At 34.2% G+C, this 24225-nt stretch overlaps 3 protein-coding genes, 1 long non-coding RNA gene and 1 other non-coding gene across 16 annotated transcripts; 4 read left to right on the top strand and 1 right to left on the bottom strand.

The window, feature by feature from the left end:
- Window positions 1-57: 57 nt before the first annotated feature.
- Window positions 58-2942, top strand: LOC103837156 (probable protein phosphatase 2C 73). 2 transcript variants are annotated; one of them, XM_009113488.2, is made up of 6 exons: window positions 58-369; window positions 934-1246; window positions 1718-2032; window positions 2102-2219; window positions 2333-2556; window positions 2639-2942. In XM_009113488.2, the coding sequence occupies exons 2-6, from the start codon at window positions 1001-1003 to the stop codon at window positions 2855-2857; spliced, it is 1122 nt and encodes a 373-aa protein (XP_009111736.1). In that variant the 5' UTR covers window positions 58-369; window positions 934-1000; the 3' UTR covers window positions 2858-2942. The 2 variants fall into 2 exon arrangements, with proteins under 2 accessions (XP_009111736.1, XP_033135105.1); XM_033279214.1 differs by having other exon boundaries at window positions 130-369; window positions 940-1246; window positions 2639-2938.
- Window positions 2943-5416: 2474 nt separating this feature from the next.
- On the top strand, window positions 5417-5548 carry MIR9560A (microRNA MIR9560a). The gene has a single exon (NR_128617.1). It is a non-coding gene; the product is annotated as a microRNA MIR9560a (primary transcript).
- Window positions 5549-7100: 1552 nt separating this feature from the next.
- On the top strand, window positions 7101-10395 carry LOC103837159 (F-box/LRR-repeat protein 3). The gene is made up of 7 exons (XM_009113489.3): window positions 7101-8000; window positions 8068-8193; window positions 8264-8368; window positions 8856-9255; window positions 9331-9460; window positions 9574-9868; window positions 9959-10395. The coding sequence occupies exons 1-7, from the start codon at window positions 7383-7385 to the stop codon at window positions 10202-10204; spliced, it is 1920 nt and encodes a 639-aa protein (XP_009111737.1). The 5' UTR covers window positions 7101-7382; the 3' UTR covers window positions 10205-10395.
- Window positions 10396-10637: 242 nt separating this feature from the next.
- LOC103837195 lies at window positions 10638-17571 on the top strand. Its single transcript, XM_009113525.2, has 2 exons — window positions 10638-12353; window positions 12519-17571. The coding sequence occupies exons 1-2, from the start codon at window positions 11996-11998 to the stop codon at window positions 12788-12790; spliced, it is 630 nt and encodes a 209-aa protein (XP_009111773.1). The 5' UTR covers window positions 10638-11995; the 3' UTR covers window positions 12791-17571.
- On the bottom strand, window positions 13274-23555 carry LOC103837158. Of its 11 annotated transcripts, none has more exons than XR_004451053.1 (4): window positions 20771-23548; window positions 19983-20679; window positions 19830-19881; window positions 17908-19747 (listed from the first exon to the last, which is right to left on the bottom strand). It is a non-coding gene; the product is annotated as an uncharacterized LOC103837158 (long non-coding RNA). The 11 variants fall into 11 exon arrangements; XR_004451057.1 differs by having other exon boundaries at window positions 17908-19881; window positions 19983-20040; window positions 20123-20679; window positions 20771-23547; XR_004451058.1 differs by having other exon boundaries at window positions 17908-20040; window positions 20123-20170; window positions 20288-20679; window positions 20771-23542.
- Between the last annotated feature and the right edge of the window lie 670 nt (window positions 23556-24225).

Here is a 24225-nt window from a genome sequence, read left to right as displayed (position 1 = left end):
AAAAATCTTGGAGACTTTATGATTAAAGAAAATATGATTATTGAATTTTCTTATTTTATATCATCCACAAAAGAACAAAGACAATGTCGTCCATGTCCTTGTCCTTTCTCCTACCATACGATAAATGACAGAGAGAACTACTGGAACACCTTACCAGAAATTTTGAACTTTCATTTATCAAATAATTTTAATTATATTCCTTTTACCTTAGTTGTTCCATTAAATGTGTTGCTTTCTCTTTGGAGCATTAAATGGATTCTGATAACGTTCTCTCGCTTCTGTAGCTAACTCTCCTCCTTCTCCGGTGGGTGCTACGTCAGCTTTTCCGAGCTTACGTCATCTCCACGGCGTCTCTGAGCCATATCAAAGGTTTCTCCTTCTGTCTATATCTCTCTTCATACATCTAAGTATAATCTGATTGGTCAGTGACAAATAACGAAGGTGAAGAGAAACGCTGTGCTGTGCTCTACCGTTTTGAGTAAATCTACGGAGATTAGTTGTGTTTGCTTCTTTTAGCCTGTTAGGTTTAGTTTTAATATATATTAATGCAACAACTTGCTCAAAGTTCTGAGACTGTTATAGATTTTTCTTTTCCTTGCTAGTTTTAATTTCCTGAAAAGCAAAGGAGGGAATCTTGAAACCTCGCAACTTGTTTTCCTTTTCCTTACTTAGAATATTTCCAAATGTGTGTTTCTATAAATAGAAACTTGATTTCCCTTATAGTCAAATTCGTATTTTATATTCCCAACTTTTATCTCAAAAGATAATCTGTGAAGGTTGTTTCGATGGAATTCCATGTCAGACTTATGAATATTCTACTACAATTATTCAATATAATTTATTACGATTTTTTCTCCTTTAAATCCTTTGGAATTGGACCTCTGTTTATATATTTTTCCCCCTAAAATTATGTTTTTGTTTTGTTTTGTACAGATTCAGGATCAATCTTGAGCTAAACGAGAAAGTTGCTGATTGTTATCTTCTTGGTGTGATAAAAAGAATGGGATATTTTTCGTCGATGTTCAGTGGGTTTGCTCGATCTTTCTCGATCAAGAAAGTGAAGAACAATAATGGAACTAGCGACGCTAAGGAAGCTGCTGATGAGATGGCGAGAGATGCCAAGAAGAAGGAGAAGATTCTGAAATCATGTGGTTACGTTTATGCAGACGGTTCTAATAACTCGGCCTCTGTTTTCTCTAAACGCGGAGAAAAAGGCGTTAACCAGGACTGTGCAATCGTTTGGGAGGTATGCTACAACTTACAACTCTCTTCAGTTACTAACCTTTTTGCCCGTTTTTAGCTTTTTCTTTTCTTTTTGCGTTTGCGTTTGCTAGACTGCTTGGTTCTTTTAAATGTTACTAACAGCAACTAGATTCATATATTCTCTATGCGATTTACTGCCTTTTGAGCTTGTTTATACCATAGTTATCGGTTATAGGTTGGCCGGCCATGAAATTTTGGAGTCTACATGCAATTTTGTAAAGGTTTTAATTAAAAATTGTTTATAAGGTTGAAAATCTATGTTTATGTAAATTAATTTAAATAATTTAGAGGTTATAGGTCAAATATTTCACTTGCCTATGCCATACCGATCCTTTCTTTTGATTCCTTTTTTTCAATAAAATTGGTATATTTTCTGTGTTTGCTATATCTTCCAGCTTCAAAACGCAGGGTTAACCAATGATGAGCCTGTTGACAATTTGTCTTTGGTAAACAGGGATTTGGGTGCCAAGAAGACATGATTTTCTGCGGAATATTCGATGGACATGGACCATGGGGTCACTATGTAGCCAAACATGTAAGAAACTCAATGCCTTCGTCGCTTCTTTGCAACTGGCAAAAGAGTCTTGCTCAAGCCACACTACTAGACCCCGAGATAGACCTAGAAGGATCCAATAAAAAGCTCTCAAGATTTGACATATGGAAACATTCCTATCTCAAGACATGTGCATCAGTTGATCAAGAGCTTGAACATCACCGCAAGATAGATTCTTACAACAGTGGCACAACCGCTCTAACTATTGTCAGACAGGTAAAACAAAAAAAACATTAGTTACCTATTTATTATGTCCACTAATCAATGGTTTCTTGATGAATATAGGGTGAAGTTATTTATATATCAAATGTAGGCGATTCGCGAGCCGTACTAGCCACGGTTTCTGATGAAGGAAGCTTGGTTGCTGTTCAGCTCACACTCGATTTCAAACCTAATCTGCCTCGTTAGTTCTCTCAACTCCTCCTAAGAAAATTAAAGTTGGAAAAAGAAATATGTTTCTTGTTATAGTAAGCTCTTGAATCTTGATTTCTTGTATTTGTTTTGCTGTTAAAATAGAGGAGAAGGAGCGGATACTCGGATGCAAAGGGAGGGTTTTCTGTCTGAAAGATGAGCCTGGAGTCCACCGTGTGTGGCAACCAGATGCAGAAACACCGGGGCTCGCAATGTCGAGAGCATTCGGAGACTATTGTATCAAAGATTATGGGTTGGTCTCAGTCCCTGAAGTCACTCAAAGACATATCTCTGCTAAAGATCACTTCATTATCTTGGCTAGTGATGGGGTAAGTATCTAGAAACCCACATATTATTTACTTTAGTAAAATGTTATATTGAACAATACTTTTTTTGGTTTGAATATAAAAGATATGGGATGTGATCTCAAACCAAGAAGCTGTAGAGATCGTTTCTTTGACCACTGAGCGGCCTAAGGCGGCTAAGAGGTTAGTTGAGCAAGCGGTTCGGGCTTGGAAGAAGAAGAGACGAGGAATCGCCATGGACGATATGTCCGTGGTCTGCCTCTTTCTCCATTCGTCATCGTCATCTCTCTCACAACATGTTCATCATTCCACGACTTTTAAGTAAAAAAAATGAGTTGTAAATAGTTCAGGGATAGCGTTGCACATTCATTTTGAAATTGGAAATGCATTTTTTTGGTTGCAGTGATTCATAAGTCTCAAGTGCTTCACTGAATTATAAGCTGAAAAAAAGAAGGTAACAATAGTTCAACAAAGAAACCATATAACAAAATTCATTTAATTTCAATATAACATCTTGATAAAATGGGAACATTATAGTGGACAAAAGTGTGGAGTTCTGGTCTGCAATGGTGGGTGTTAATATTTATTAAGTGGGCTTGGACCATATTGAATTTGTGATCCCTTCTTATTCTTGCTAGGACCAGAGGTCCAGAGATCCTATAATCGATAATGTAAATAGACGATGACTCTTCTCTTAACTTTACACGTGATATGTTGATATAAGAAAGGGCGTGCAGAGAACATATGCGGTTGATACGATTTTAAATTGGAATAGTATATCAAAACCATCAAGTGTAGACGCACATGTATACTGTATGGTAACTATTTTGAAGTTTTATATGGACCGTAATATTTGAGGTGACGCATGAGCATAGATTCATATTCCTTGTTTAGGAAGAAAATGAACTCATCTTTGCATTTGATGTCATCATATGAACAAAATCTGCAGATTCGGTGTTAGTCTTACGAGTTACACCAATAAAATGTGATCATCATCGTAAGTTTGTGCCCATATAAAATCCTCACAACTCTTCACCTTGTTTCAAATCAATTAATGTTATATCCAAAAAAAAAAAAAACTGGTCACCATATCATCGCGTACGTATATAATTCTCCACGGTTCATGATCTTTTTTATACATTTTGATTATTTTTAGATCTGTAGACTATATCACTTATTCAGATTTTTTTCAAAAACATTTTTTTTGGCAAACTATCATCTTCAGTTTTACTGAATGTATGAAAACCGGCACATGATTGTATTTTTACATTTTGGGTCTTCTTGTAGAGTTACTATTGAACTGCATATAACATATTTTTTTCTTAACAAAACATACTAACTTCATTCCTTAAAAATAATCTATTGTTTCCACACATATTAAAAAAATACGTTGAATCATTGTCATAAATTCATTATCTTATATAATTTTCAATTTTCAGTTTTCAGTAATTTTTAACTTATAACTTAATTAATTGTTTAAAAGTTTACAATTTCTTCATATAAATTACTTATAAATTATTTTTATGAAAGAGGATAAAGGGATATATAAATCTTGGTCCATGGGTAATCCCAAGCCAATGGTCAACAAAATGAAGTCAATGAAGTTAGGAGAACGTGAAAAGCGAGAATCTCGCAACTTGTAGATGAAGGTTAGTCTTTCACCTTTGTCGTATTCTTTTTATTTATTTTAGGCTTAAGTCGGGCAGCTATTATTCAGGTGAGGTATATCAAGCCAACAATCTATATTTATATATTATCCTTTCTATATGCACCATTATTTAATATTGGCTTCATTTATAAAATTATTTTAAATTGCTTTTTATACATAGATTATAATTATAGTCACTACAAACGAATTCCATGAAAACGTTCAAATTACTTAAATACGAAGAGTAACCCAATCCAACTAATGCAAACTATACCTATACCATGGGAAAAAGATTTAGTCTCTAGACCATTAAAGAAATGTCTATGTGGATCAGTCCACGCATCCATTTAGGTTGCATATCGTACTGACCAACTAAAATCTATATTCGAGCTCCCTCACAAATTTTTTTATCAGTTAATTAAAAGTATTCTCAAAACATGAGTTGCTAAAATTTCCCAAATCATTTAGGTTTTGTTTGTAGAAACCCTTTCTGAATCAAAACATGTGATATCTTAAATACCAAAAATATGTGCCTATTTTAAATATTTTTGAGTTTTGGCTGTAACTTTTTGAAAATAATAAACATATAAGTTTTTACACTATTTCGTATTTTACCTACGGTACGCAGTGCTAGTTCTACTGCGTCCAATTCGATTTCCGATGAGAGCCGAGTTAACGTCTATGTTATCATGTATTTCCAAAAGCCACGCCCGGATTAGAGAGATTAGTCAGGTCTAAGATCTTGATCATTTCTTGGTTAACAAAAAAAAAAAAATCGTATTTTAGTATATTCAGATTAATGTGTAGTTGGTTGAACCCCAGCTTTTACAACTCTTGGAGGGTTTGAGCGGTCGTAACTTGTAACGTTGACTTTCTAGATCGAAAAACGAATATACTTCTTCGACCTGATTCTTAAATCGGAAAACACAAGTCTGTCGTCTCAGCAAATCACATGCATACACTATTTATTTCCCTGATGAGTGATGGGATATCCGTTCTTTTCTAAAACTTCAATGACAAACTAGTATAGTATTTATTTAGAAAGTCCCAACCATCAATCTTTTATGTACTGTTGACATTATATAAAAACCAATATATTTAGACTGAACCTCATCTCTAAGCCATTTTTTTCTTCTAATTTTCAAAGTTAAAACAGCCAGGCTCCTATTGTGTTTAACATTAATCAAAACATTTCGAAATATAAGAATAAAAGTCAAAAGAGAAAAATGTATCGACTTATCTTATTTGAAGATTAAGTGTGTATTGACAGGTGGTGGAACAAATATGAGTTTGTATAGTAGTCGAACAAAATGAAACTCATATTAGTTCTACCTCCTGTTGAAGCCCACATTAATCTGAATAAGATTTCCACACACACACATATTCTTATATTCCTGTATGTACTTATTTATAGCAATAAGTTATATTACATGATGTCCATATATGTATTTCTTTTAAGAGATGAATGAAAGCACACTAGCAACAAATGTATAGAACTATTAAGCAAAAAAGAACAAATAAACAAATGTATAAAACTCAATTGTTAACTGGATTATACATTTGACATCAAAGCCGAAACATTTCTATAAATATATTAAATTAATTATGCATAAAAATCTTAGAAAAAAAAAACTAACTATAAAGACCTATAATACAAAACAAACATGTCAACACTTCTACGACTAACCTCCATCAGTCATATGCACGCACCACTACCTAATTCCGTAAAGAGAAAATTTACATGGAACATGAAAAGAAGCATATACTATTTCTTTATAAGACATATGAACAGTTTGAAAATAATTTTTTTTAATTGGAATGTTTGTCACTGCCTATAGTATAGTTAGTTCTTTTAGTTCAATAAATATTGTAGAATATATGGAAGCTAAGCAAGCTAAGTTCAATGAATGTTAAAAGCTTTTTTTTTTTGTTATCTGATCTTTCATATTGAAATAAACAGAAGATGGTGCAAAGTACAAACAAAGCCCAAAAGAGGGAAACAAAGCTTTCAATATTAATTGAAAAACTAAAGCTTTTTTTTTTTGGTAAAAAAAAAAGAAACCAAAGCTTTATTCAGAGAAAAATCTAAAGAAAATACAATGCAGAAAAAGACTTCAGACATTATCTTCTGTTTAATCATTATACTACCGTACTTTGAAAAGCTATGTGTATTTCAGTAATCCAATGAGAAAATTCATATAGAAATTTCGTCACCTATGCATATCTATAAGCATATGTCAACTTCTGGAGAACCGTACACAAAGTACATAAATTTTCAGAATGCAAGAAATTTAGAGCTGGAATAGTATTTAATTATTTTCTTAGCGCTTATCAATAAGATATACACGAAAAATAGTTAAAAAATGAAAAGCAGATAACTCTGATTATAACCAGCGAAGGTCCCAACGTAAACCGTCATGGGAAATGTGCTAATACATGACGTTGGAAACTTGCAGTAAACTCGGATTATGTTTCAAAAGCTTATTGTTTAATGCGTAGTCACGTAATCGTTTTAAAATAGCAATCAACTTGTTGAAAATAGCAGTGCATGCGGGTCCCACTCTTATACGGTCCAGATCGTAACTACGATCCGCCACGATGATCCCGCGTATTTCCACGTCAGACAAGGAATAATTTTATATATTTTGTTTATGATATGGTTTAGGTCAAAACAGATAGGTACGGTCGATGCACGTTATCTGGGACCCGCAGAGGGTGCAGACCTAATTTAGGTACAGTTGAGCAGGAATCACCTGCTCCTGATCCTACAATAAAGCAATCAAAACCGCTAAGATGTCGCCACGTGTTTCATTAGCAACCGTAAACAACTCTCTGACTCAAAACACCAACACTTGTGTCCGTACTAAACCAAAGTCAGGGGGCGTTTTCGTCATTTTAGTTATCTTCTTCCTCGTTTTATATGACACTCTCGAGGGAAACAATTGAAGTAAAGAGAGAGAGGTTCGGTTTTGTGTTTCCAACCGGAAAAAAAACCCCGAAGGTTTGACGATGAACCCGAATCTAATAACCCGTAACCCAATTCGGATCCTGGATCAACCGGTTCACCACTCTCTCCTCTATCTCCGAGCTGTCTTTCTCTTCATCCCGACTTAAAAGATCCGTACTTTTTTTTTTTTGAAACTTTCCGACCAAACTAAAAGTAAACACATACTTGTCTTTTTTTTTCTTGTTCTGTCGCGAAATGCCGCTGTCTCCATCCATTCTATCCGTTCTGTCGGAAGATCTTCTAGTTCGTGTCTACGGGTTCCTAGACCCGCCCTGTCGGAAAAAATGGCGACTCGTCAGCAAAGAGTTTCACCGAGTCGACTCACTGAGCCGCACATCGATCCGAATCCTCCGAGTCGAGTTCCTCCCCGCGCTTCTCTCCAACTACCCTCACCTCTCCTCCCTCGACCTCTCCGTCTGCCCCAAACTCGACGACGACGTCGTTCTGCGCCTAGCGTCCTACGGCGCCGTTTCGATAAAGTCGCTGAACCTGAGCCGCGCCACCGCGCTCCGAGCGAGGGGACTGGAGACGCTGGCTCGCTTGTGCCGAGGCCTCGAGCGAGTCGACGTGTCTCACTGCTGGGGGTTCGGAGACAGGGAAGCGGCGGCGCTCTCCGTCGCGGCGGGGCTGAGGGAGGTGAGGTTGGACAAGTGCTTGAGCCTAAGCGACGTCGGATTGGCGAGGATCGTCCTCGGGTGTAGTAATCTGAGCAAGATTAGTTTGAAGTGGTGTATGGAGATCTCTGATCTAGGGATCGATCTTCTCTGTAAGAAATGCAAAGACTTGAAGTCTCTCGACGTCTCTTATCTTAAGGTTCGGTCTCAAAGTTTCTATCTTTGTAAGAGATTTTGAAATAATCTGACTTTTGATTTGGGTTCAGATCACGAATGATTCGATCCGGTCCATAGCTTTGTTGCCAAAGCTCGAGGTTTTAGAGATGGTGAACTGTCCGTTGGTAGATGATGATGGGTTACAGTATCTTGAGAATGGTTGTCCTTCGTTACAGGTACTGTTTTGTCTTCACACAGAAAGCTTTTGTTTAAGATTCTTTATTAACTTGTAAAAAGTAAAAACAGGAGATTGATGTCACAAGGTGTGAGCGTGTGAGTTTGTCTGGCGTTGTCTCCATTGTCAGAGGCCATCCTGATCTTCAACACCTGAAAGCCAGTCACTGTGTATCAGTAAGTCTTATTGATCAAACATAGAGATAGATACGGGTTCCGGTACCGGTTGTTTGGTTTTTTTGGGTCGATTAGTTTGAAATTCGGTTGGTTCGGTTCAGATGAGATAAATTGAACCTAAATCTCGTCGAATTGAACCGAAAATATATTTAGTTCGGTTTTCCGTTAGTTTGGTTTTAAAAATTTCTACCAAAGATTTTGAATGCGGTTAATTTTCAGCTTAAATTGATTAAAAATTAAAAAACAAAGAGGGTTAAGCTCGGTTATTTTGGGTTATTTTGGTTCGGAATTTTGGTTAAAATTGGTATAATTTCTTAATATTTTTTTATAAAAAACCGAATTAACCGATTTTTTTTTTAATTACTGAATCGAACCGAACCTCCTAACCAAACTTTTTGGTTCGGTTAATAACAGCAGGCCTAGATATATTGATGGATAAACTCTCTGTGGAATGTGTAGATACTCATTACTCTTTTGTGATTCACAGGAAGTATCTCTGAGCTTCTTACATAACATCAAAGCTTTGAAGCATCTCAAGACTCTATGGATCGATGGAGCTCGTGTCTCTGACTCCTCTCTCTTAACCCTAAGCTCCAGCTGTAGACCCTTAACAGATATCGGAGTGAGCAAATGTGTGGGTGTGACGGATATTGGCATCACAGGACTAGCACGCAACTGCATAAACCTGAAAACCCTAAACCTAGCGTGCTGCGGGTTTGTGACTGATGCAGCCATCTCTGCGGTAGCTCAGTCTTGCCGCAATCTGGAGACTCTTAAGTTAGAGTCTTGTCATATGATAACCGAGAAAGGTCTTCAATCACTCGGATGTTACTCCAAGCATCTTCAAGAACTCGATCTTACCGACTGTTATGGCGTCAATGACAGAGGTAAAACAAAGATACATGTCAACTCAAACTCATATTTGTGTGCTTACATCTTATATTGTATCTTACTTACTGCAGGGCTAGAATATATCTCAAAGTGTTCGAATCTTCTAAGGTTGAAACTTGGCCTCTGCACAAATATCTCAGACAAAGGGATGTTTCATATCGGTTCCAAATGTTCCAAGCTTCTAGAACTTGATCTATACCGGTAAAGTTCCTGCTCTTAGACCAGTCTCTCCTTCCTTGTAGAACAAGCTTTGAAGCTAAAAGGAAAGTTGCAACTTCTTGATTTGTTTTCTAATTGATTCTTGTTGAGTGCAGCTGTGGTGGTTTTGGAGATGACGGTTTAGCAGCTATATCCCGAGGTTGCAAGAGCTTGAACCGGCTCATTATATCGTACTGTGGTGAGCTAACAGACACAGGGGTTGAACAAATCCGCCAGCTTGAACATCTAAGCCATCTTGAACTTCGAGGGCTAAAGAATATAACCGGTGCTGGTCTAGCTGCAGTTGCGTGCGGCTGCAAGAAATTGGATTACTTGGACCTCAAGAAGTGCGAGAATATAGATGACTCAGGCTTCTGGGCGCTTGCTTACTTTGCAAGAAACCTAAGACAGGTAAATTTAAAAAACATTGAGAGAATAAACCGACCGGTTTGGTAAATGGAAACATATGTGATGCTTTGTGTCGTGTGTTTGGTTTGGCAGATAAACTTGTGCTATTGCTCGGTTTCTGATACGGCTCTATGCATGTTAATGAGCAATCTAAGTCGGGTTCAAGACGTTGACTTAGTCAACCTGAACCGTGTGACAGTGGAAGGGTCTGAGTTTGCTCTAAGAGCCTGTTGCAATAGGCTCAAGAAGCTTAAACTTTTCGCTCCTCTCAGATTCTTGCTCTCATCTGAATTGCTTGAGATGCTTCATGCTCGTGGTTGCCGCATTAGATGGGACTGAAAGACGAAACTTTCTTCAATGGAACTTTACTAGTAACACTTTAACGTGTTCATATGTCTACTTGTTGTATCTATAAAAAATTCGACTATGTTTTTAAATTCGGTTTACCAATTATATGTCTACCGCTTTGGTATTATCTTCCAACATAAACAATAGTAGTTTTAGAAAACAAAAATATTATTTTGGTATTCTATGCAAAATGATCCCCGTAAATTACATTTTCAAGGTATCTGAAACGTTCTATTGTAAATGCTACATGTTCACTCTAATGTATGTATGTGTTTGTTAGAGTGTAAGAATCTATTCAACAAAACAATTATATACAGCGAATTTACATGTTAGTCAGTGTTGCTAATTAAAAAATTTAGACCAAGGGTAAGCTTTATTTTCACTAGCTAGCAACAAAGTACTAATAATTAGGGGTGGCACAATTGTTCGTTAATTGTCTCTACTTAACTCGTAAAATCGTGTACTTGGTTAGAGTCTGACCAAATATAGTATCAAGTAATCTATTTAAATTATTTACAAATACAAAACAAATGTAAGTATTAATTGGTGTAGTTTGACTTGTTATTCGCTTTGTTAATGATCAAAAACACATTTTCTAAATCATAATAAAATAATTCATTTATATTTTCAATATTTTCATAAGTGAATCAAACATAGGTGATATATTTATATAAGCATGTTGGAATTTTTTCTCTCTTATATATTCTATTATCCAAATTTACTATAACATAAAAACAATGAAATATTCTTTATCTATAATAAAGTTATTTATCTTTGAACTCTAACAAATTATCAAATAATTTACCAATAATTTTAAGTAACTCACAAGTAATTTATAAGTAACAAATAGTAAAACAAGTAACTTGAAAATCCGTCGTCTTTTAGCAAATAACTAAAATTGTAAATACTCGTTTTTAATAAATCAAATGCAAATCTAAAATTTTACTATTCGTATAAGCCAAACCGAATATTAAATATACCAAAAATAACAAGTACTCGATTTGTACCCACCTCTACTAATAAGATTATCAAATAATTTTAGAAAATCTCTTACAAGCAGACGCAATCTACTCATTAGGACTTTATTTCTCTTAGTTGTTCATAATTTTTACTCCCAAGTAGAAGTGTAGAACATAGAAAGTTAAAGTTGTCTACGACCAAAAAAGCTAATAATCTCACAAGTTTATTTTACCTAATTTTCTCTCATGGCAAAGAAGAAGCAAATCTAGTATGTAGTCAAACAGGTTAAGAATAGCATCATCCTCCTATAACACTGAAAGATGCTACTTTGACTAGCTAGCTTATTGGTTGTTATTTCATTTTAAAATATTTTTGGGCCAATAATTTTTAATACCATTACACAGAAAATACCAAGTTATATAATTATATTGGTACATATTAGTTAATGTTGACCAGTGACATTTAAGAAAATATGACTAGTAAAACAGAGATAACTTCTAAAATGGATTGAAATTTGAAAGTGGTATATATTACGTAAGAATGAGTGTAAATACAGATTGCAAAAATTATTTCCATACATCACAGGAAGACAAAATGAGTAAAATCAACACAAAGAAAGAAATAACCATATCTTCTTGGATATGGATTGAAAATGTAGCTCTGACTTTAATTAATTTTACACAATGGAGATTTTATACCGTAAGTGTTAACGAGAGATGAGGTTGTCTTCTCAATAAATAGCGTCCTCACGTCTCTGAATCTAGCACACAGAGATAAAATATCACTTGTCAGTCTAAACAAACAAAAGAAAAATATATTGATATGGAGAACCAAGTTATGTCTGCTGCAAGCTCTTCCGTGGCTCAACTCGAAAAATGCAATGACATTAACGTGGCTGTGGAGGAGTCCAAGGAGACGGCAACGGAGAACAACAATCCGGGACTAGGGTCTGATTCTCAGGAAGTTGTGTCTGAAAGGAGGAGTGAGAACCCTAGTCTCGGATCTGGTGCTGTCCCAACAGGAAACGGCTACATTTGTCGCTTTTGCAATAAGTGGTGGCCAACCTCTCAAAGCCTAGGTGGTCACATGAACTCGCACACGAGGGAGCTACAGTGGGAAAGGAAGCAGAAGGAGATGGAACAGTTCCATCGTCAGTGGACATTAAGTCAATATTCACAAGGTGCTTTATCAAATGATAATAATCTTGGGAACACTTCTGAACCTTTCAAACGCCTTTATCCATCTTTCAATAGCGGACTCATGGACATGAATATGACCGTAGTTCCTCGCATGGCTCCTACTGGCTTCTTCTCAGGGAACACTTTCACTAACGGTTCTTTTTCAGGGGGACTTGAGCCAATACCCTCCTACAACAACTATCCCCCGATGCTCCCTAGAAACGTTCCTCCTTTTCCTCCACATAGGACTACCAATCTTCCTAGCTATTGGTATCCGCACGAGAATGTATTGAACGAGGAGGATGTCATCTTAAAGCTAGGAAATGACAATATTGTGGAGATTGATGATGATGATGATGATGCTGATGCTGATGCTGATGCTGTTGATCAGCCAGAAGAAGGGACATCTAAGAGCTGGGGCGCTGATCTATCCCTTTAAGTATTGTTTAGTTTTCATTTTGAGGTATCATATCTATTAGAGACCTCTCTTTATCATATCTATCTATGAATGTTGTTTTTCTCATTTTTTTTTTAAATTTTATTGTATTCCCTTTTTCAATATTCCTTTCGAGTAGCATCTCTTCTTCTTTGTTGATTTGCTTTTTAATCAATTTATGATTCCTATTTTCTGCCATCTATATATCAGGAGTCTTTTTATCATTTCGGCAGTTGTCAAAATCCTTGGTTGAATATAGTTAGGGAAGTAATTTCTACCAATGTTATGTCCTTTGATTACAAACCTTTCGATCAGAACTATTGCTTACATATCTCATAATTTTTGAGACCTGATCACAATAATTTTCGAGACCTGATCACCAAAACTATTTATCCACATATTTCTTAGTTAAGTTAGCCGAGTTGATATTTTAATGTTGATTTAAAGAGTGCGTGAAGAAAATTGAGTTTCAGGATACATCTAATATATTAAAGAAATATTTACTCTGAGAGACACAAGTTGAGTTTACAATATCACTAAGAGACATATTGTATATTTAGCACACTTTCTCATGCTAGATTTACTAAGGTAACTCTCAACTAAGTGACATCTTGATCTAGAAATCTCATCCAACTAACCAAACTCTTTACCCAATCCAACTAACCAAAACCGATATCTTATTTTTATCTTTTTACAAAATCGTAAAACTTAAAATTTTTACAAAACAGATGATCTTATCTCTTCCCCTTACTTCAGAAATCTATCACCGGTGAGATGAACCCTAATTTATTTCTCCCCCAACTTCTTCTAGATCCAGAAAGCAAAATCTGAAATTGAACCCAAATCTCGACTTTCCAAACCCACGTCTCTTTCATTGTTCCAGAACTGGACAGCATGAAAATTCAGACAACCACATTTGAACTGACAGTCTCGGAATGGTAGCAGGAGAGAGCAACTGGGACATGACTAAAATCCGAACTCTGCTTCCAGCATATGAAACCACAATTCTGTGTCTGAAGCCAAGTCTAACCGGGGCTCCGGATAAGCTAGTCTGGTTAGGGACAAAAACTGGAGAATATACATCCAAATCAGGGTACTTCACTGCGATTGTGGATACCAATGGAGGAAACCCCACTGAACCAGGCTTTAACTGGAAGAAGAATGTCTGGAACCTTGAATGTGCCCCCAAGGTTAAGCATTGCTCCTGGAGGGTTCTGAAAGGAGCTATTCTGGTGGGAGCCCGCTTAGTGAAGAGACACATCGATGTTGATCCTAGATGCAAGCGGTGTGGAGACAACGAATCTATCACTCATCTTCTATTCCACTGTCAATTCGCACAAAAGGTCTGGCTCCTTTTGTGAATGATTGGGAAGGTAGAGGAATAGTAGATTTAAGGGATAGCTGGTCAGCTCTCGTTTCCGAAAAATGCTTACCACCAGCGGGAATGGCTAACGGCTCCCTCTTTCCATGGATTCTCTGGTCACTGTGGAAAGCAAGGAATAAATTTGTATTCGAAGGTTTTTCAGCCTCCCCGGAAGATACTCTTTCGGCTGCGATCTCGCTAGCTCGTGAATGGAGCAACAACTGCAAACCAGAACAGTCTGCGCACAACACAAGGAAAAGCTCAGCACCTGTAACACCGGATGGTGTCCTGACCGTTAGAACAGATGCGGCATGGGATGAGAACTCTAAGTTCGCCGGAGTTGGATGGACTATCTTCTCGCCACCACAGAATCAAGACTACCAGGAGACTATGGGCTTCGTAGCTTCTCCTCTCATGGCAGAGGGTTTAGCTTTGAGAGAAGTGGTGGTCTCTTGTTACCACCACGGTCTACGGACAGTACGATTTAAATCGGATTCGGCACAACTCATCAAGTGCATCAACTCAGAGCTTGGAATTGCAGAACTCCATAGCGTGACCTCGGACATTTTAGCTTTCGCTGCTAAGTTTGATTTCATCTCCTTTGTTTGGATCTCTAGAGAGAAGAATTTAATAGCTGATAGCTTGGCTAAACATGCTTTGTCTTTGTATGAACATTTGGTGGTTGAGGTAGCTTTTATTGCGCCTCACTAACCGTTTCTATCAAATTAATGTGTTTCAAAAAAAAAATATATCAGGAGTCTTTTTATCATTTCGGCAGTTGTCAAAATCCTTGGTTGAATATAGTTAGGGAAGTAATTTCTACCAATGTTATGTCTTTTGATTACAAACCTTTCGATCAGAACTATTGCTTACATATCTCATAATTTTTGAGACCTGATCACCAAAACTATTTATCCACATATTTCTTAGTTAAGTTAGCCGAGTTGATATTTTAATGTTGATTTAAAGAGTGCGTGAAGAAAATTGAGTTTCAGGATACATCTAATATATTAAGAAATATTTACTTTGAGTGACACAAGTTGAGTTTACAATATCACTAAGAGGCACATTGTATATTTAGCACACTTTTTCATGCTAGATTTACTAAGATAACTCTCAACTAAGTGACATCTTGAATTAACTAGAAATCTCATCCAACTAACCAAACTCTTTACCCAATCCAACTAACCAAAACCGATATCTTATTTTTATCTTTTTACAAAATCGTAAAATTTTAACTTTTTACAAAACAGATGATCTTATCTCTTTCCATTACTTCACAAATCTATCACCGGTGAGATGAACCCTAATTTATTTTTCCCCCAACTTCTTCTAGATCCAGAAAGCAAAATCTGAAATTAAACCCAAATCTCGACTTTCCAAACCCACGTTTCTTTCATTGTTCCAGAACTGGACAGCATGAAAATTCAGACAACCACATTGACGCTACTACATAGAAGATAATGCAACTTGCTAGAAATAGAAGAATTATACAGTAGTGTACCAATTCCTTTGAGATAAATAGGGAGGCAAAGTCGAAAGAATTTGAGAACACATTCAGAAAACTCGAACTGTGCCTGAAGCTGTAGACAAAACAGAAGCAGCCGCCACTTCTTCAACAAAAGAAATCCAGTCCTCGAGACTTCTATAAGTTGAGATTTGGAGGAGAGCAGATCTGAAATCAGCTTTCTTTAGACCCACGACCAATGAATGGTCCGTAACCGCTCGAAAGGCTAACGCCAGTGCCATAAAGGCTGAGCTTAAAACAACTCGTTCCATAAAGGAGGAGCAGAAGACCGGCTTGAACACCAGAGATGATTCACCTCTCGTGAAGAGGGAAGATGCGGGAGTGTCTCTCTCAACCGCAAGATCATCACTAACACCAACAATATTCACCGAAGAGATTATATCAAACAACAGTGAATCGGACAATGAGGCGTAGGTATAGATTTAAACTTCAAAACTACTGCTACTGATGGCAGAAGGGGTAGGAGACCCCGTGAACTAAAAACACTCTTGATAGTGAAAATTGGGCTCATGCCCATAGTAGAGATAGAGTACCAATTAGGGTTTTGCAAGGGGGAGATGAGTCACACTCGACGGAATGCTTGCCAGAATGCTCGCCTGAAATCACTGAAAATGCCCACCAGATGTAGAGAGAGTCGGAGAGGGATGAAACAAGTTTGCCGGTGAGCTCGGCTCTAATCATAGAATATCTAAGATCATCAATATTCCTTATCGTAAATGTAGTTTTATGCAAACTGTAATTATTGCAAAACATTTTGCAAAATTTCTCACTAAATAATTAATACTCAAAAAGCTAAATATTTTACAGCATGTTTCATTTTGGAATAGAAACTAAACACACAACTAATGAATCGTGAAATATTAAAGTTCAACAATATCATCATCCTAAATATATTTTTTCAAAAATGTAAATACTTGCAGATTATTTCTCTTACAAATTTTTTATCTTAAAACTATATATAATATATATTTTATTACATATTTTTGGTGATTTTTAAAAAAAAAGAAGAGATACCTTAAAATTTTAAGATAAAGTATTGTGTACTAGTCCAGGGGCGGAACCAGAAATTAGTTTAACATGTGGCATAATTTATATATATATATATATATGTGTGTGTATTTATTAAAATATCAAATATAATTTATTTCATTAAATTATATTTTAAATACATTAATCACTAAAACATTACATTTATAAATTTCAGAAAATAGATCATATTAAAAGAAATAAATAATTTTATAATTTTAATATTCCATTTTAAGTAATATTATAAAATTATAAATAGAGCATAATATATTTATTACAAAAAAATTATTTATTGATTTTAGTTTATTTATTTATTTTATTCTAAGTACTGAAAATATTAGTAAAATAACTTTTAGACTAAAATTTAAATAAATTATATTTTTGTTTTGTAAAAAGTTACATTAGAGAAAGGAAAGAAAAGAAAACAATTGTGAAAGAAAGTAAAATAATTGTAGGTAGCAAAATGAAAGAAAAAGAGAAAGATTATTAAAAGTGTAGAAACAAATTTTGAAAAAATTCTTGGTAGGTTCGAACTGAGAGAGGGTTTGGCACCACTTAATCGTTAGAACCACAAGAAATACACGATAATGTGTTTTTTCACGTAACTAGAGACTTATATTATGTAGCATGTGGCATATGCCACACCCTCTCCACACCTGGATCCGCCCATGTGTACTACAATATACAATATGTAAATAGAGAAATCAAACTCCTTATAATATAAAGTACTAGTGGTTTTCCGGCGCTACGCGCCGGGTTTGTCTGTTTTATTCTTAAATGAATTTACAATTTAGTTTATGGTTTCAGTAAAGAAAATGTGTTTAAAAAATTTGAAGATGAATATATGTAGAAAGAGAATGATATTTTTTTTCTGATCCATTTGATAGTGTTTTGCGACAGTAGTGTATTATTTGGTTTTGAAATTTCTTAGGTCAGTGTAGAATAGCATAAGTGGTTGTGAGTTGTGACTGATTGATTCAATAAAAGTAGTATAAAAAGCTGATAGTCGTAACAAAGTAAATTCAGTTGAAATTTAAACATAAAGTAAAGTTGATGTCTGAAAAGGAAACATGTAAATGCTTGTGTTTGTTTTGTGATTATCTTGTTTGAAGGAAGATAATAAATTGTTTCATCATCTTAAACTATTAACAATATTCGCATACTTTATATATGTCAAAGATATGGCAATTTGTTGGAGGCTTCATTTCATACAATTTATTTTAAATTTTATCATTTTACATTATTTACATATTTTGTATATATTAAAGTTTATTATTAAAATATAAATCATTAGACAGGTTTTGAATTTTTTTAATTTTTTTTTTAACTTTTTTGGTCTATTAGATTTGAATGTTTACTACTCAAAATTTGTTATGCTTATTATTGTAAATTATATATCACGTGATGAAAAACATATAAAAATGATTTAAGCTTAGCTTAATCTCAATATTTTTATCGTACTTATTTAAGTTTAGTTAAAATATTTTTAAAATGAAAAATCCGTTCAAAATTTATTTTGGCTTTTGAACCATTAAATTTATAGCTTTTAAAGGTATTAGAACATTTATCCCTTTTTTTCCTCGTCCTCCATCTATGTTGATTTATTTGATATATATATATATATTTAGTTTGAGTAATGTTCATAATCGTATTTGCATAATACTGTTATTTTCTGAGAATGAGTTGGTGATCAAAATAATTATTAATAAAGTATAACAAATTTTGTGTAGTTAAATATTTATATTATAGTTGTCTTTGGATATCACATGCTAATACATGATATGTAACTGAACGTCTTTCTCATATATATATATATATATATATATATATGTACACACACAAAATAGGCTTGCATTGTCATTGTATATATATCATCCATCGATTACAAAGCAATAATTTAAATTTGTGTTGCTCGTACTATGCAAATAGTATATTGATTAAATGCTTAGATGGGTGGATTTCTATTGATACAGCGCAGTGATTTCTATTGCTCCATATTTGACTTTTACTTCTTCTTTTATTTTAAGAGATTCGCCAAAGTTCATGCAGATAGATCACAAATGTGTTGTGATGTAAACAAGAAACGAAAACATCGTTTTTTAAAACAAAGATAGATTTGCGGACGAAGTCCCAAAAATCTATAAACATAAATCGGTGTGGAGGATGATAGAAGAGAGTATACCAAAGTTTTGAGTGCTATGTTGGAATATATTGCAATCTTTAAGCCATACATCTAAAATTTGTAACATTAAGATGTAAATGTGTTTAAACGTGCCGTAAATTAGTAGTGAAGGAGGTTTACTTTTTTTTAGCTTAATGAAAATGCACCAAGTATTTTCTACCACTGTGCACTTATGTCGACTTCTTCTCGCTGCACCATTTAGGTAGTTGTAACTAAAAATAATTTAAATCAGGTTGGTTGTTGAAATTTTTTTTTTAATCAGGGACATTTTAATTAATTTATCTTGCTTGAATATACCTTTCTACGATGATAGATCACTGCAGATTTATTAAACAAATTAATAAACTAAAGGTTTTTTAATTCAAAATAATCTTCTATATTATAGTGTATATCCTTAATTTTATTCTTACACCAGTTTACAATAGAAAATCTAATGAAAAGATAAGTGACTGTAATCAAAAACTTATATATAGATAAACCTGAGGGTTGATAAAAAAATATGGTGATAAACCTGAGTAGATCATATTATGGATGGACTGAAGAGGGCATGGAGATAAAAAAGAAAAGATGAATGTCAACAGTCACTTTACTGAAAACTGATAATTCTTCTTGGTGAGCATCCAAAGCTAAAGCACTTGATGTGCCATGCCAAAATCAGCTTTTGGATTATTCGTTGTGGAAACTGCAAGATCCCAAGTCTCTGACAAACTACAAATAGTGATGGACGCCACTGGTGTTGGATCAGCGTGTTGGCTACACCATCATTGTTCACACGTGCTTTGACTGTGGTCAATGGGTTAATAACTTTTCTGACTACTTTCAGCTTCTACTTGGTTAGACTTGAGTGAATTACAATCTTCTCTGTATATATTCATGGCATCAGTAATGCAGCCTTATGATCATTAAACCTTAAAACAGTAGGGTCTGAACTGAGAAAGCAAACCTAGACTGAGGTTGGTAGAATCTTCCATGTAGCCTTCTTAGATTAGCCTGATCTAAGAAAAGAGATAGGTTTGGCTCTTTAAGAAAAGATCGAAATGCTCTCGAAATTTCTTAGTAAGTATATGTAGAAGCTAGAGCTAGAAACTGTGCTCACCATTCCATACATGAAGCTTGCCATTACGTATTTATCATAAGTTTTCAGTGTCTTCAAGCTAGAGAAGGAAGTAACAAATTATAGAGCTAAAAAGAGAAAAGTAAAAAGAATTTTCAGATATGTTTCAGTCGTTTGCTAACCACGTAAGGGATGAAGATATATTTACATGAGACGGGTTTAAGTTTCCTCTGAGCCGCAAAATAACAATTGGAGGGAAACATCGCCACAATATTGTAAGTGAATCCAAAGAGAAAGAGATAAAACATTGTGACATAAACGAAGTCATTGTACGATGTTAGCATTACCTTAAGACTACTGAACAAACACCTTGGCCCAAGTTATATAGATGTTATTCAATAAAGAGAGACTACTGAACAAACATATAACAACTGGGAATTGAGAAACAGTTTGAGTCGATAGAACATGATGAATCTCATAGATTGAAACTAAGAGAGCACTACCAATTAATGAAATTGTTGAGATGAAACATCACTTTAGCTTCGAAGAAAGTATGAACCTGTTCTTGTTTTCAAATCAAACAAACCGGCTCCTAGGTTACGTTTAAGGCAACAATGTTATAAAGCTAAGTAATAGTAAGCAGATTTACTTTTTCAGGTAGCTACAGCTAAGCTTCTTGGAGGATTTTTACCATGAAATATAACACCATCCATTATCAGTTTGAATCCCGATCAGCTTGCTGGTACACAGAACAATCAAACTCAGTTGACTGTGATAAATGAAAGACAATGACAATCAGATGGATCAAGTTACAGTGTTTAGAATTGTACTTGCTTTTGGAACATGGTTTTCCAAAAGATTTAGCTACAGCCTTGGTATGAGCAACTTCACCACTATTATTTCATGCTCCATCCCGTTTTCAACTTCGTCCATGCATGTCACTCAGATAGCAGATGATATCCATGTAACCACAAATCAAAGAGTGATTTATAGAAAATGTACAGTAGAGACAGGAAATAGAAAAGAATTCAACTTTTTTTGAGGGTGCCATTCTCGACAGCTCATTGATCTTTTCCTTAGAATGAGGCTCAGCATCATCATGCATCACCTTTGGAGCCCCTTTTGGTATCCATGAAACTGCAGTTATCATTCTGAAAAATCAACTGAGCAGAGAAAATTTTTTTTGAAATTCACTTTTGCAGTTCAGTCATAAAAGAAAAACCCAACAACAGACTCGAGGAAAATTTCAGGCAAATGCTAACCTAAAAAACACAGTCTAAAACTTTACCATGATGTTTCACTCACAACTTGAGATCATAACACAAGTTTTAAAGAAAGCTTACCATCAGAAACAAAAACTACAACACTCACTGGTCCAAGACGAGAGCAGCGTTGATGAGCGTCCCCTGGGAAAGAATGAACCAGTTAACAAAAACCTAAAACACTCAATTAATAATTGAAATAAGGATCCGACAAACTTCGTATCAATAAGTACTATATCAATGTCCATCAGCTCCCCGCCTTTCTTCACATGACGGCCCTTTTTCCAAAATCAAATTAGTCTGATGTGAACTCCAAGAAATGTACTTGAAAAGTCGCCATGGTTGAACGTTTCACTGAGAATAAACAGAAGCTAGGAATTAGGGAAAGCAAAAGGATTATACTTTGTCTCTCATACGGTTTGTATTTATATGCAACGAAGGTGGTCATGAAGGCTGAATTAATAAAGCATTGAAGCACAGTCTAAAACTTTACCATGATGTTTCACTCACAACGTGAAAAGTGAAGCTAGGGCTCCGCCAAAGACAATATCAAGTGGGCCATAGCTAAACGGTACACTAATTTAGCGAAGCCCAAACAATAAGTGACAAAGCCCTGATCAAAAATGCTTTTGTCGCCCATTACTTTCCGAAAGAATAAAGCAACGGATGACTTGACGCAACACCAGAATGAACTTTATATGAGATGCCACGTGGCAGAAAAAGCCCTATGCTTCCTGATGATGTGGATAGCCTAAGGAGAGAGACAACTCTCCTTTATTGTATAAGATTGTCTGATAAAAATTTTAACATATAAAACTTTTTCAAACAACCATATTTTACTGAAAAAGTTTATATGATATAAGAAATAATTCTATATGTATATTTAAATTATTTTACACAATATGCCAAAAATAAACAGTTTAAAATAGCGCTGTTTGATAACTTATAAACATCTGTTAAATAGCATATATTTTACCAAAACTGTTTATGCATATACTTCAAGAAATCGATCTTACTGACTGTTATGGCGTCAATGACAGAGGTAAAACTAAGATACATGTCGTTTCAAACTCATATTTGCGTGTTTATATCTCATCAGTTATGGTATCTTACTTACTCCAGGTTTAGAACATACTAGTGTTTGGTGGGAAAAAATCTTAAGTTTTTGTATATTTAACATATAATTTGAACATATATTAACAATATACTTTGGGTTAAAATATACTAACACCACATATGCAAAGAAGGTATATGTTGTCTCTACGAAGAATGCTAATTTGTATTTGCGTAATAAAACCATAAAATATGATAATATTGAAAAAATCATAACAATTTACGGCGGTAATAAACTAAAATTCTTATACTTCAATCTCGTCCCAACAGCAACACCAATATGTCATCCTTCTCATGTTTCTTTGATGACAACATGAACTGTCTTTCTTTTGCCTTATATAAATCAATGATAAAAAAAAAAAAACTCAATAACAATGAAACAACTGAAAGAAAAGTGGTAAAAGATGGTAGAGTTCATTTTGGTTATAGAAAGTTAATTTATAAGTTTGAAATTTTGTGATTGGCTTAAGTTTTATGTTACGTGCTACTCATATATTAAGTTTTCTTCTTCCAAAATTTGATGATTTCTTAAGGATTTCATCTACTGTTAAACTACACAAACAACAAAAGAAAAATGCATAATATTTTTTTTATTTAAGTAGGATGATAGTAACGCACATACACTTCTTTTTTCTTCTTTTTTTCAAACAATTCAGAACAGATATATGTAGTATGTAATTTGCTGAAAAAAGAATTGGATATACTTTATACCTTAGTTACTGATGAATTTTTATTTTCCGTTCTCTTATAAAAGGCGTAAGCTCAGATTGAAGTGCTGTCTTCAATCCTAGATATACAGAACAAAACAGACTTATTTGTAGAATAAGAGAACACTAAATCAAATAAAGAGTAGTTTTAAATTTGCATAAGTTTTTTTTTCCCGTGACAGTTGAATATCTAAGAAAAACAAAAGAACAAAGGAGATTTTACAATGAAGATGATAGAGAAGGAGAACTGCGAAGTGGATAGAACTTTAAATATGAAAAAATAATAGTTTGAAGCTTTTGAACGTGGGATTGAATTTTTGAGAAAATCTAGGAATTTAGTTATAGGTTGATTGTTTGTGGTTTTTGGTTTAGTTTTTGGTTTTTGTTTTTGCAAAAACTATTTTTTATCCAGGTGATGATTGTTTTCCTAGTTTTTAGATTCTAGTTTTTGGTTTTTGGATTTTGGTTTTTGGATTTTAGATTTTAGTTTTTGACTTTTGGTTTTTGATTTTGCAGTAGATTTTGATTTTTTGAAAAACATGAATGGTTGTTTTAGATTTTGGTTTTTAGTTTTTAGTTTTAGTTTTTATTTTTTAAATTAATAAAATAAAAATATTATGGATAGTAAAATATTTATTCTGAAAATAATAAAATATAAAACACTGTCATTAAAATACACATAAATTATTTAAAAACTTATTTAAAAAATATATAAATACAAAATAAAACTATCGTAAATTCCATATAAACATATATATATATATATATATATTTAATTTTATCTCAAATGCCTTTTATATTTGACCTCAAATGCTATTATACAAGTAATCGAGCATTATAAAAATATTAATATCATACATTTGATATTTTTCTAAAATAATTTTTGCACATATTTCTATGGTTATTTTTGTTTAATTAATTAAAATATTGACTTTTAAAATAAAATTTCCTTTTGAAATATTTTTGAAATTCTTTTAGTTTGCAAGTAACAGAACTTCTTCTAATCTACAAGTATGATCAAATATTTTTTGAGTGTTGAGAAGAAAAACTCGAAAGTTGTATGTATAATCACTTACCCATTTTATATTAATAAAGCACAAAAAATGTATTGTGATGTGATGGTGAAAAACGGATGATAGTGGGAATGGGGCAAATAGAAAAGAAAGACCAGTTACAAAATAATAAATAAACAAAGACCAATTA

This window comes from Brassica rapa, chromosome A09 (genome assembly GCF_000309985.2).
Source record: "Brassica rapa cultivar Chiifu-401-42 chromosome A09, CAAS_Brap_v3.01, whole genome shotgun sequence".
NCBI lineage: Eukaryota > Viridiplantae > Streptophyta > Magnoliopsida > Brassicales > Brassicaceae > Brassica > Brassica rapa.
This window is presented reverse-complemented; position numbering and strand designations above follow the sequence as displayed.

What these genes read in the sequence shown, in the direction of transcription:
- LOC103837156 (XM_009113488.2), top strand. Translation starts at nt 1,001, where the DNA reads ATGGGATATTTTTCGTCGATGTTCAGTGGGTTTGCTCGATCTTTCTCG. An exon ending in TTTCAAACCTAATCTGCCTC is followed by an intron (nt 2,220 to 2,332) that starts GTTAGTTCTCTC and finishes CTGTTAAAATAG; the next exon opens with AGGAGAAGGAGCGGATACTC. An exon ending in TTATCTTGGCTAGTGATGGG is followed by an intron (nt 2,557 to 2,638) that starts GTAAGTATCTAG and finishes TGAATATAAAAG; the next exon opens with ATATGGGATGTGATCTCAAA.
- LOC103837159 (XM_009113489.3), top strand. Translation starts at nt 7,383, where the DNA reads ATGCCGCTGTCTCCATCCATTCTATCCGTTCTGTCGGAAGATCTTCTA. An exon ending in AAGCCAGTCACTGTGTATCA is followed by an intron (nt 8,369 to 8,855) that starts GTAAGTCTTATT and finishes TGTGATTCACAG; the next exon opens with GAAGTATCTCTGAGCTTCTT. An exon ending in TTGCAAGAAACCTAAGACAG is followed by an intron (nt 9,869 to 9,958) that starts GTAAATTTAAAA and finishes TTGGTTTGGCAG; the next exon opens with ATAAACTTGTGCTATTGCTC.
- LOC103837195 (XM_009113525.2), top strand. Translation starts at nt 11,996, where the DNA reads ATGGAGAACCAAGTTATGTCTGCTGCAAGCTCTTCCGTGGCTCAACTC. An exon ending in ATTAAGTCAATATTCACAAG is followed by an intron (nt 12,354 to 12,518) that starts GTGCTTTATCAA and finishes GTTCTTTTTCAG; the next exon opens with GGGGACTTGAGCCAATACCC.